Source organism: Leptosomus discolor, chromosome 9 (assembly GCF_034619465.1).
Source record: "Leptosomus discolor isolate bLepDis1 chromosome 9, bLepDis1.hap2, whole genome shotgun sequence".
Lineage (NCBI taxonomy): Eukaryota > Metazoa > Chordata > Aves > Leptosomiformes > Leptosomidae > Leptosomus > Leptosomus discolor.
Genome location: NC_141399.1, coordinates 36,011,994 through 36,024,114, shown reverse-complemented (window position 1 = coordinate 36,024,114; position 12,121 = coordinate 36,011,994). Strand labels below are relative to the sequence as shown.

The following is a 12,121-nucleotide window of genomic DNA, read 5'->3' as shown; positions in this document are numbered from 1 at the left end:
GATTCTCTAGAGCACATGATGGAAAATACCCGTCCTACAGCTGGGAGACACGCAATGTGCCTTAGAGAAAGGACAACAGGAAGCACTGAAGATCACATGTGTCCTGTAGCATTAATTCAGCCCTTACAAACCAAAAAAATAGCGCAGCATGAAGCAGGACCAACCTCCACCTAATCCTTGCTACAATTCTCAGGTCTGCCATATAGAGGAACCAGAGGCAGAGGTGGGACAAATACTGGTAACACCACCAGTTACTATGAAGAAAAGAAATGTTTTGGTTCATTCGGGTGTGTATGTTCTAATACAAGTTACGCCAGAGAGCCTTATGGAGTTGATCAGAGCCCACAACATCTGCCCTGACGACAAAAGCATTTCAAGCAGATGCTACTGAAAGATGTGTACAGAACTTTGTACTGTCATCCTGCGTGTGCCAATAAGGACGTTCTTAAGGGAACAAAGGGAGGTGAAGCATGGGTGTCAGTCTTACTGTCCTGCGAATAAGGTATTTCATATCCAGGAGTCCATTTTGAGATGCTGTCAGTGGAAACGAATTCACCGTTCAGAAAGCAAACTGAAGAGCTTGGAAAATATAGAGCAGCTTGTTCTCTACCGAGAAAAAGAGTAATTCTTTTCAGCCTCCGAAAGTACAATTTAATTCTTTATAATGCACATGTGCTCAGGAAAACAAGCAAGCAAATAACCAGATTAGCGTTCAATACTGAAAGTACCTTTGGTCCCATTTTGATATAACAACCCAAGAGAGGTCTCCACAAAAGAAGAATTTCAAATAAGGGCTCTGAGTTCTGCTTTTGCACAAATGTCAGAATTTTAAGAAATAGGTGGAAAGAGAAGACGAAAGCTGAAAGAAGTAGTCACAATCGTCATGCCTGTTGTGAGGGAAATGAAAACTCTAATCATGTTTTTGTACTGACAGCAAAGACAGTTGGACTATTTTTCTGAAGAACCGAAACACTGAGTGAATGAGACACCCACAGTTTGAGAGAGATGAGGTATGTCTGGTAATTGGGAATACGGTGGCAACAACCGCTGCTATATCAAACTTCCCAGCCTCAGGAACAGATAATGAAGAGCGGTTCTCAGGAATCAGGTTATCTACACCACACCTGTGCTTTCTAAAGCAATCCTTCCTCATCGATGGACTAACGGACTATCAAACAGAAGCGACCCAGAATTCTTTGTAGTACCCTTTGCCCTCTACCATATCTCAACCCAGATTCAAGACAGCCTTGTAAAATATTTTTTCCTATTTTTCAACATTATCTTTCATATGTTTACAATTACTTTTTTCGTATAAGCATTAATGAGAAATATTTTCCCTCTATCTTTAGAAAGGATTTTTGTGTCTTAAACAGCAATAGCACTTTCAGTCTTCTAGGATATCCCTAAAAATTGTAACACTTTTACTTAAAATCTTAGTCAAGTCTAAAGAGAATGTCAAACAGCTTGTAGTGCTCCTTCTGCTGCTGATCAATAAGACTCTTACCTGAGGGCTTTTTTCTATATATAGACTGCAGAAAGAGCGAGAGAGTGCTTCCCAACATGGTCATTCATTATGTAATACATGAAATCTATTTCAAGCTTCCTCATGAAATTTTTAAAGGCTTTCATCTGTCCTATTTTTGCTTCTGCGACAAGATAAGGGAAGACTAGATTTCTTACCCGCACTATTTCACAGTCAACATTTAATTCTGCAGCCACAGCTTCAATTTTCTCTCGGCAGACTGAGCCCAGGCTGGTCATGCCATTGTCCCAGTATTTCTTTAGGGTAGCTAAGTCTCGGTCACTGAATTGTGTGCGGTCCTGTAACTGTAAGATAAAAAAAAATACTGTTAGATTTAAAAAAATTCTGCTTATGCTGTTCATTTAATTTCCAGAGGTCGTGCATACAGTAAGACACACGTTATACTGTCTCCATGGCTTTTCTTCTCTTTTAACTCTCCCTGAAGAATTCTTTTAAGTGTTTTTTTTTGGTTGTTTTTTTTTTTTTATCCAGGGCAGTACAGAGCTCCCTGGGATTTGCTTTAAAGGCAATGGCAGTGCTAAAGCAAGTTTAAAGCACTTCAGCTTTGTTTCAACTTCACCTGATTTTTTTAATTTGTTTTATCTCCTTCTATAAGGTCTTACTGAAAATAACTTTTTTCCGCTTGTGCTGTTTACTCTCTCCTCCCAATTTATGTAAATTATTCCTTAAGGCTTTTCAAGTTTCTCACCCTCCCCCACCTAAAGTTCTTTAATCTTACTGCAAACTACAATACATGCATAATTCAAAGGATTCGGAGTTCCTAAAGGGAATACTTTAATGTTTATTTGGTAAGCTTCAGAGTTTAAATTGGTTCCACTGTTTATTTGCGAGTTCCCTAACTCTTTGTGTACATTCACCAAAATATGTGATAGTGGATTACTGATAAAAGAAGTAACACTGAAAAACAAATCCTAGACATCCTACCACTTCTTGAACTGTTGTGGGTATACAGTATCATTTACTAGCAGAACTTAAAAGCTTCATCAAAAGCTTTTAGCCCAGAATTTTAACTAAAAATCTACATTTTCTTTATACCAACCCATGTTTGTCATCTCTCCTGCTATCAGGAGTACCTAAATGCAATACCACAGTCTGCACTTTTAAGTCATAGCCACATGTGCCTAATTTGTCATTATTTCAACAGCTGAATTTTGTAAGACACAATCATGAATTCAGTAGCTGAAATCTGGGTTTGCTCACTTAAAAGTTAAAAGTTACAATGAAATAACTTTAAAATAGAGTAAAATGAAATTCTGCAGAACTAGAATCATTTGATAATCTTGTACAGTCACCAATTTTAATTTTTTGTAATCTTCAGAATGTGGTAATCCTTGCAATTTTCTTCTTTCAAAAATTACTTCCTCAAAATGTTAGAAACACTCGAGTCTCCTTAGTGTATAAATACAAAATAAGGGTATAAAAAACTTGTCTCCTTAAAACAATCCCAGGTGGTCCAGTAAATGTACTGGTTATATTCAGACATGGTCCATTATTAACTGCTACCAGGCACTCAGATTTGGCTATCATTTCATACACGGATGAATTAGAGAAACCGTTTCCGTCCTGCCCATCCACCAGCTGCCATCTTCCATAGGGCGTGCAGGGCCCCAGGAGCACCCCTACGGAGAGCCGGCGGGCACAGCTCCCACGCTGCCCAGAGCAGCTCTCCTCTGGGCCTGCGCACCCAGTGCCTACCAGCAGCCACAGCACATGAGATGCACTCCCAGGCCACACGCTGCAAGCTGTTTTAATCTAAAAGGAATCTAAAAAATCGGCACATTTCACGGTTGCTCTAAGATCAGCAGCAAAGTGCAGGAAGCGGACTCCACCTCAGGAGCACCCTGCTGAGCAAGGCTAACTCCCTGATGCCCATTCACCCTTAGCAGATGCCAGTTTCCCCTGCACACCTGACCTGAGCTCCTCCTACCTACAAGCCATTTGCAAAGAATAAAAGTATAGTTATCTCCTGAATTGCTGCAGCAACCTCTTCTTTTATAGCTGTTGGGAAAACAGATTGTAACTTCTGAAAGTGATGGGAAGAGCTCTTGCTCTGCAGCTGGGGAGCAGCAGCCAAGCACAGAGGAAAGGGAAGGCAGAAAGGAGCATGATAACAACACTCGAACTACACGGAGAAAGGTCACTCTGGCCTATCCTGCTTTCCTGAACACTCAGGGTACGTCACCTTCTAAAGTATACCGAGCATTTTTTAAGCAAGTAAGTAATGCTCACTTTTGGTTCTGGAGAGTTCACAGTGACAAGCCACCACTTCCACAGCTTACTGGGATCCACACTCCCCAGGAAAATAAAATTTAAAAATTTCTTCATATGCACAGCTTAAAGAAACACTCTGGAACATGTCGTGCAAACTCCCGCTCCCCAGCAGAGGGGTGAAATGAGAGAAGCAAAAGGAAATCTGCCTAATGTTACTGCAGATGTAATGGAGCAACTCTGGTTAGTGCTGTCTTCTCTCACCTAATTTGTTGGTGCCCAAATTAGAACAAAATCAAAGAAAGTCCAGCTCATGCTGGAGTAAGTTCAGATTTCTGCTTGCCACATGATTTTCCAGTTATCTAAGAAAATGCTTCTTCTACTGAAAGAGTCCAGGGCAAGGATACTCACTAATAGAAAAGCTTTATATTTGCAATACACATAAGGATCCCAAGACACTCAATAACTGATTAGAGAGAGTTACCAGAGGGATGCTACTGAGGGAAGGGTGCAGAGCCTGCTCAGCTTTTACTTACTAAATACAAGGATTTTAAGTGGAGAAAGCAGTGTTTAGCAAAACCGATTGGCTTTCAAAAATTTTACTTAAAGCAGTGTCTTTTCCATTTTAGGTGGATGTTTGTTAATTCTGATAAACTTCTACAAATGTTTTAATAAAAATCTTATCCGACAAATCACTATTCAATGCTTTTCACCTCACAACTGCTATAGAACTTTGCTACAGGACCAGAGTTGTAGAGTCAGCCTCAATAGTTTAGATCAAAGTAGATGTTTTAAAGTTACAGAACTCTCCTGTAGCTACATTCCCAAAGAAGTCTTTTGCAGACACTTACTCTGAAAATGGAAAGGGGAAAAAAAAAAAAGAACTTAGAAGTTTTTATTTTATCTCCTTGTCAAAAATAATCCCTAGTGTTTCAGATAACAGTATGTATTTTTGCTTTTTTGTCGCTGTTGCAGTTACTGCCACACCAGACACTTTATCCTTTCACTCGTTCCTGAAGAGCTCCTGCAGCAGCACATGAAACACACTGATACCGATCAGAGTATCGCAGGTCAGAGAAGGAAACAGAGAACAAGTTTTTTCAGTCAACTGATATGAAAGAAATAAAAACACCAGCAAAACCCCCACAACACACACCACATGAAAGAGTCCAGAAAGCAGGAACAGAACTGAGGGAAAACAAGTGCATGTAAATAGAGGATGGTGTGAGAAGTCTGGTCACCCTCAGGGTTGAGGGGAGCAGCCTTTCTGAGACGCCTGGCTCAATCTGCCCTAGCAAACTCAGGGTATTCACCAGGTAGTGCTTCTCATCCCACTTTAACTTTTCTACTTTGGAGTCTGTATCTCACTTTTGCTATTTTTTTACCACCAAGGCCAGCACTGAGTAACCTACTGAACACAGCCAAGCAGGTAGGAATTCGGCCTCAGAAGCTGAAAGCGCTGTCTTCCAAAAGGTACATTTCAGCAGCGTGAGTGATGACTGTGATACAGCTGGTCAGTCTTTGCAGCAATGAAAGACAGAATCCATCAGGTTTCTGGACTTGAAATTTTATTACCAGTGCCCCAGACAAAAGATTCTCGACATTCAAGGGCTCTGATTCACACAGAGGTTGCTCGAAGGCAGCCGGTCACCACACAGGAAGTGAAGTGCGGGAGCTGCCTGCCTGCGCACCCGTGCGCAGTCAATGTGAGCTGCTTTATGGTATCTCGGAGTGCAAAGGAAGGTTGCTTACTCACTCCGCTGTCACTCCACCATCGTAATGGGATCAGTCTCAACCCTTAGGCTCACTAGATGTAAATAACATTTCAGCTTGTCCAACATTTAGATCCAGACTAACTACGTTTCTGTAACTGACTCTGCCATATGCCTTTTCATTAATTTCTTAGGGAAATCACAAATTACATTGACTTACAAGATCATCCCCTTGACAAAGATTGTACCTAAGTTTGACTCCTGCATTACAAGCTGCTCAAAAATCACATAATGCTTTTACAAAAGCCAATGACTTTTGTGAGAAAATAAAGGGTTGAATTTCTACATTGAACAGGTAACTACACTTCCAACTTAGTTAATAATCTTCTCATGCTTACTATCATCAGAGGAACTACGGAAACAAGAGGGAAAACCCACTGTCCTATAAATATCATAACATTCATGGTTATGCATCAGTTAGCACAGGAAAAAAAGTATCAACAGATAATATTGAAAAGCTTCATATTTAGGACAATACTTTCCATAGCTGAAGACAAGCCAGTGATTCAGTTCTTATTTTTACTTCATTTAACAACTATTATGAACACAATTCTCATTTCCTCTCTTCAGATGCCCTGCTTGCTGATTTGAGGCTTGGCTTTATCCTCAGCAGTGTTAACTGTTTGCTGAATTCTTTACATTTACCAGCCCTGTTGTCCATAGTTTGAAAAGCAGAGAAGCTTCTTCCAGCAGAAAACAGACTATCAACTCAAAATGAAAAGCAATCCTTGTGAGCAAATTGAATCAGCAGTTCTGCCGAGCACAGGGTTAAACCCTGCTTATCCCCTGACCTCTCAAGTGTAATAACAACATTCTTATACGAGATGACCCAGTTTATTATAGACATCCCTGGCACTTTGCCGAGCCCCTCATAATACCCACTGTGCAGGCAATACTCGTGGTGCAAATCTGGCGTCTATAATTGGTATGAATAATTGCATTGCAGTGGAGTGTCCTTATCCTGCCTTTTATTAGAGCCTGCTTTTTTAGATCAGTTTTTATGCATGAGTTGAAAATGTTTCAGGCCACATGCACAAAAGCCATACACAATCTTCAGATTATTAATAAAAGACATTTAAAAAAATGAAAAAAACCCTAAAGCTTTAATATAAAGGTAGTAACTATTGAGTTTATGCTGCAGCCAAGCACTGTACGTTGTTAACAAAAAGTTATGTTTATTCAAATTGCAGTGAAATCATATTAAATCAACAGTTCAGTTCTGATGCTCTGTGATGAAATGTTTTAAGGTAATGGCTATTTCTAGCAAACAAACCTCTCACAACAAATTCTAGTCACTATCACTCAGAAACTCACTCATGGAGAAACAGCAAGAAATCTCAAGAGGGTAATACTTTTTTTGGTACATTTTAAAGATTCTTTAAAGTTTAGTAAAAAGTAAAATAGGACAAACAGTGACACTTACCTCCAATACTCTCTAGCAATCCCAGTATCTTCTAAATCGGAAGCACTTTGAGTTACTCTAAACAAACATGTCCAATCTCCATTTGAGCCAATTTAAGGCTACTTCGATTTGATCCCTACTCTTATACCGGAACAAATAAGTTTGTATGTGCTTTGCCACACTTTTCATATTTTTAAAGCTCTCCATCACACTCCTCCACTCCCTCCCAGTCATCTCTTTCAAGTCTGAAGAGATACAGCCCATTTCGTTGTTCACTATGTGGCTGTTCTGTGCCTTTGATCACTGTCACTGCCTCTCTGTTACATTTTGGGAGGAATGGGAAGATCAAAAGTGCACACAGCATTCAAGGTATGAACAAATCCTATAGATTCTTCTATAAAAGCATAGTGTTATTTTGTTTTCTTCACCATTCCTACTGAGCATTCAGCTCTCTGAGCTTTGACACTACTTAATGTCTAACTGATTTTTGTAGAGGATTATCAATTAGTATCTCAAGAACTTATTTGTATGTAATAAAAGTTATTTCTGAATCAATCGTTCTACATATGTTGCCCCTTTTCTATCTGCACTACTTAAATTATTCTTACTCTCCAGTTTATTATTTCTTGATTTCATTTCCATACACAAATTCTGAAGGTCTGTATTTTCCCTTAACATTACCAACAAATGTGACCTCATTAAAGTTATGCCGGATTACACGTTCCTTCAGTTTGAGGTTTTAAGTTCAGGTTTCACAGCTGTCACAAACCTGTTCCCCATTTCAGTGATACCCAATTTCCTGCTACAGAAGCAATCCTGCTGCTTTGCCTCAAACACCGATGCTCATACACAGTGTATGCTGCCTGTGCAGAAAAGGTGCAATCAGGTTTGAAAGAACCATACTTCCTGCAGACTGGCACTCTGCATGCATTTACACACAGTAAAGCCCTAAAGACTCCCAGGCCATGTATGATTCTCCTCAAGGGAAAAAAATTAAAGGCAGCTGGTGGCCATAACTACCAGAGCGATTCAGACACTGCCTTTCCCTGAGTCTTGACAGTTCCCTTCTCATCATGTGAGTACTCATCACAAGAAACCTTCAATCTTAGGACTAAGAAAGGTACCTGAATGCCTCTAGCAAAGCAAATGATTAGGAGAGAGTTGCTACTACCAGCTTCACTCGGAGCAGAAGATACAGCAGCAAGCTGCACAGCCTTCAGGCAAAAAGGTGTTTGGAAACAGACTGCAAGTCAATCGGCATCTGGAGGCACCCTTAAACTATTACTGCTAACATACCATTAGTGCACAAACTGCTAGATTTCTGGAAGAGAGACTTTTTGCATCTTTTCCCACTGGCTGGGAAAGCTTGAAGTTTTCTCCGATGGAAGCAAAACTGATAAATATTTCATAGTACCACAGCTTGTAAAGAGCTGTAACTGCTTCAACGCTCAGCCAAAATTACATATATTCTGTTAATATGTGTTTCTAAACCAAACACAGCTAAGACCACCAAAAAAAAAAAAAAAAAGGAAAAAAGAAAGAAGAGATATCGGTGCAATAGAATAGTCTGGCCAAAAAATTACTCTAAACTCCAGTCATCTCACTCCATTTCCAAAAACAACCTCCAAACCACAAAAACTGACAACTCACCCTTCTTTTGAGATTTTGAACTAGTTTGCTAAATAATGAATGTTCACCCTCAAAGTAAACTGATTTTTAGACAGTAATTATCATGACTCTTACGTAATCTGTTAACATCTTCTTCATATCTGACTAGAAAGCCCGCTTTTCCAATTCCTGGCCAGATATGACATTATTTCTAGCCTGCAGGATCACCACATACAATAAGCCTAGGTGATTTGGGGAACTTAGGTGCAGCATGCCATATAATAAAAAGTCGTGTTTTGTCTGAAACGATGGTAAGACTTGCCTCCCCTTTGCTTTAACTGGCTTTTTGCCTTCCCTTTAACTAAAGGATTGCTGTTGAGAGTAGTGAAGAGTTGCTGTTCACAGCAAGAAGGTCATGACATGCTATGCATGTTGTTATCATCTAATGTAAACATTAACAAAGTGAAATACCTTGAGATATGTGGTGAAATATTTCACAGGAACAGGAAAAATATTAACCAGTTATCCAAATGACATAGAAAGTATGAATAAGGTCAGCATTCACAGTTCAGTTCTGTGGAGATCTTCAGGTTGGCTTCTCTGTCTCTCTTGCTGCAGACTATCTTACTCAGACATGTTCTAACCAGCTTGACTGAAATACTGTCTTCTTCCCTCTGCCCTTCTAGGAGAGGAGAGTAATGCAACCAGGTGAAGAGAACTTCACAAGTTAATATTGATGTAGTTTTAAAACAAAAGGTACAACCGAGGTTTAGGTAGCTTTAATCGCTATGGGTTCTCATTTTACTTTAAAAGTCACTCTAAGATATTTTTGTCTCCAGTGCACATAGGCTTACTGTGGCAGCCAACTGCCAAAGCTTTCATGAGACTTTTAGAGGACAGTCCAACGAGGTATCTTCTTCAGCAGTTGTATTGACCTATCTCCTGCACCTAGTCTCCTCCAGTCAGTCCAGCTGTCTTCCCCATGCCCGTGGATGTGCCAGTACAACCACTGGCAGGTCTCACACTGACCTGGGGTTAGACCAGCTCCTTTACCTGATTCAAAGCACATCTACTGTGCTCTTCCTGTGACAGGCAGGACTCTGAGGGGAAATACAAGACTAGCTCCCCTGTGAGTCTCTCCACTGAGGGCAGAACCTCATGTGAACTAGCCCAGATGTTAACATGAAAGACAACTTAAGTTTCATTGAAAATCCCATCCAAAAGACATACGCCACATAACATGTGATTTACTGTGCCTGCTTCTGGAGGGTGATGGGGAGAAATAATTCTAAGACTTTAATCTGCTATCTTAAAGATTTGTGTTTCAGACTTGATATGAAGACCACCAGAACCATTCCCAATTAGCAACTGAAAAAAAAAAAACAAACAAAACCTCCTCTCTCCCCCCAAAACAAAACTTCACAGCTTACCTAGAGTCAACGCCTACGTAACATATGTTTTTCATAGTTAACATACCAAGTTATATCTACCATAAACACTAACCATTCTGCTAAGACAGCAGGTGAGACATAACCTAAGCACAGTTAGTACACTCAAGACTGAAATGCAAGGACAAAAGTGAAGATATTGTCTCCCTTTTAATTCTCTTTAACCTGTATCTTCACTGCTATTTTTCAATCCTTGTTATCCTTCCACCACCCTGTGAAAAATCAAAAATCAATGCGTTCATAAAGGCCAATGCATTGCACATTCATCATGACAGAATACAGAACTCTGTAATTTCCAAAGACATTCTCATGAATAACTGAGAGGGTGATATTTCTAGACTAATATTCATTAACAGCCAGGATTACGTCACCTTACAGCATAGCTGAGCAGACTAGAAAGAGCTTCTGCAGAACTGCACAGTTTTTATTTCTTTCTTGATGCAGTTGAAGGACAGACCAAGGAAAACAAAACATCAAGGCAAAAGATTAAAAATTCAGAGCATCTAAAAGACGATCTTCTTTATTTTAAACAAAATACAGATTAGCCTTTTTACTGTTTGAATGGCAGTAATTGCCATAATCGCAGTCCTATAACTCTAACCATTCTATTTCTGTTCCCTCATGCTCTTTCTTCAAAAGAATTTCACATTTGAAACTGAAGTTTCCTAGGAAGTAGGACTTTTTTCTCTCTTTTTGTTGTCTTACACCTGTGTGTACACAGCAGTTTTAGAGTGGCAACTCCTAAACTTGGCTCCTTAAGAAGGCTAATTATGCCTTCAAATTGGAGAAAGTGCATCCACAAATGTGGAAACAGATGTTGTCAAATGAGACTGTATTAATCAATGGGGTTTATGCATTTTATTGATTATAAAAGATAGAGGAGTAAAGGTCTAAGGAAAAAGAATTCCCTGGTAACCATCCTTAACAAACAGGCACTTCTACATCCTTGAAGGTTTTAAACTTATTGCAGAAATTTGTGTCAGATATCTAGCGTGATCACCATGCCTCCACAACCTATCCAGCACTACAAAGTAGGGGACAGGATCATGCCCCACTCCCTTCATTGCTCCCAGCCACGTGCTCCTGCTGCCTGCTGTAAGCTGGCTCTGGCACTCATCTGATCCCCAGAGAGTACATTCAAGGCACTAAAGAAAAACTCAGCAGAAGGGAACGTATCTGACAGGTCAGACGCTTGACCTGGATTACCTTGCAATCAGATACCAGCACTAGGGACGGGGTAGCAACGCACCAGTGGGGAGAGGGGGGAAAATCCTCTCCCCTTCAACAGTGATGGGCTGTGAAATCTACTCAGCCAAACAGTGAAACTGTACTCTAGGACAGTTACCAGCTGCTTGGTGTTTTAAAAGGTCATCAAGTGATAGAGAGAAGGTGCCTTCCAGAAGAGGGCTACATGTAAAAAAGCCTACTCAAGAGAACTAGGACTTGGGGGAGGGAGGGGCAGGTGGGAAGAACAAAACCCAGATTGAATGAGCACTGATAGGATTTGTATAAAAGTACTAGTTCCTCTTGGAGATCACAGAATCACAGAATGTTAGGGGTGGGAAGGGACCTCAAAAGATCATCTAGTCCACCCCCCTTGCCAGAGCAGGACCACCTAGAGTAGATGCTCTTATTTCTATTTATACAGAGAGCACTTTATAAGTGATACTATCAAAGTTTGCAGAAACTGGAACTGTGCTACAGTTGAAACCTAGCAGAAGTCTGAGAGAAAACACAACTAATGTGATGGTCCTTAGATTCCTACTTATACAGGAAACACTACCAAACTCACACCTTTTGAAGACTAAGCAGAACTGAAAATTAAAAAAAAAGAAGAAAGGCCTGGGTACAGCAGGGAGGAGAAGGTAAGGAAAGGTTCTTCCATTACCTAGACATCATTGCCAAAGCAGCACATACGACACTGACAGCTGTTAGTTATGACGACAGCCATTTCCCTAGTTATTGCTTCTGATATAGCCAGTCATATGCAACCGCCTCCTGAAAGCTTGGCTGTACCATCCAACCTGCAGGTTTAGAGTGTACTTTCCTGGTAAGCAAGCAGAATCAACATGCTCTTCAAAGAGAAGCTAGCAGACTACTCTTGAATGGAAATGCTGAAGAATAATCAAGTGAGAGTTGG

At 40.2% G+C, this 12,121-nt stretch overlaps 1 protein-coding gene across 1 annotated transcript in view; it reads right to left on the bottom strand.

Annotated features, from left to right (window-relative positions):
* HDX (highly divergent homeobox) overlaps positions 1-12,121 on the bottom strand; it is a 38,166-nt gene that overhangs the window by 14,230 nt on the left and 11,815 nt on the right. The window contains exon 4 of the mRNA XM_009949503.2: positions 1,681-1,827. Coding sequence (XP_009947805.1) covers positions 1,681-1,827 — 147 coding nt within the window. The remainder of the gene's footprint in view (positions 1-1,680; positions 1,828-12,121) is intronic.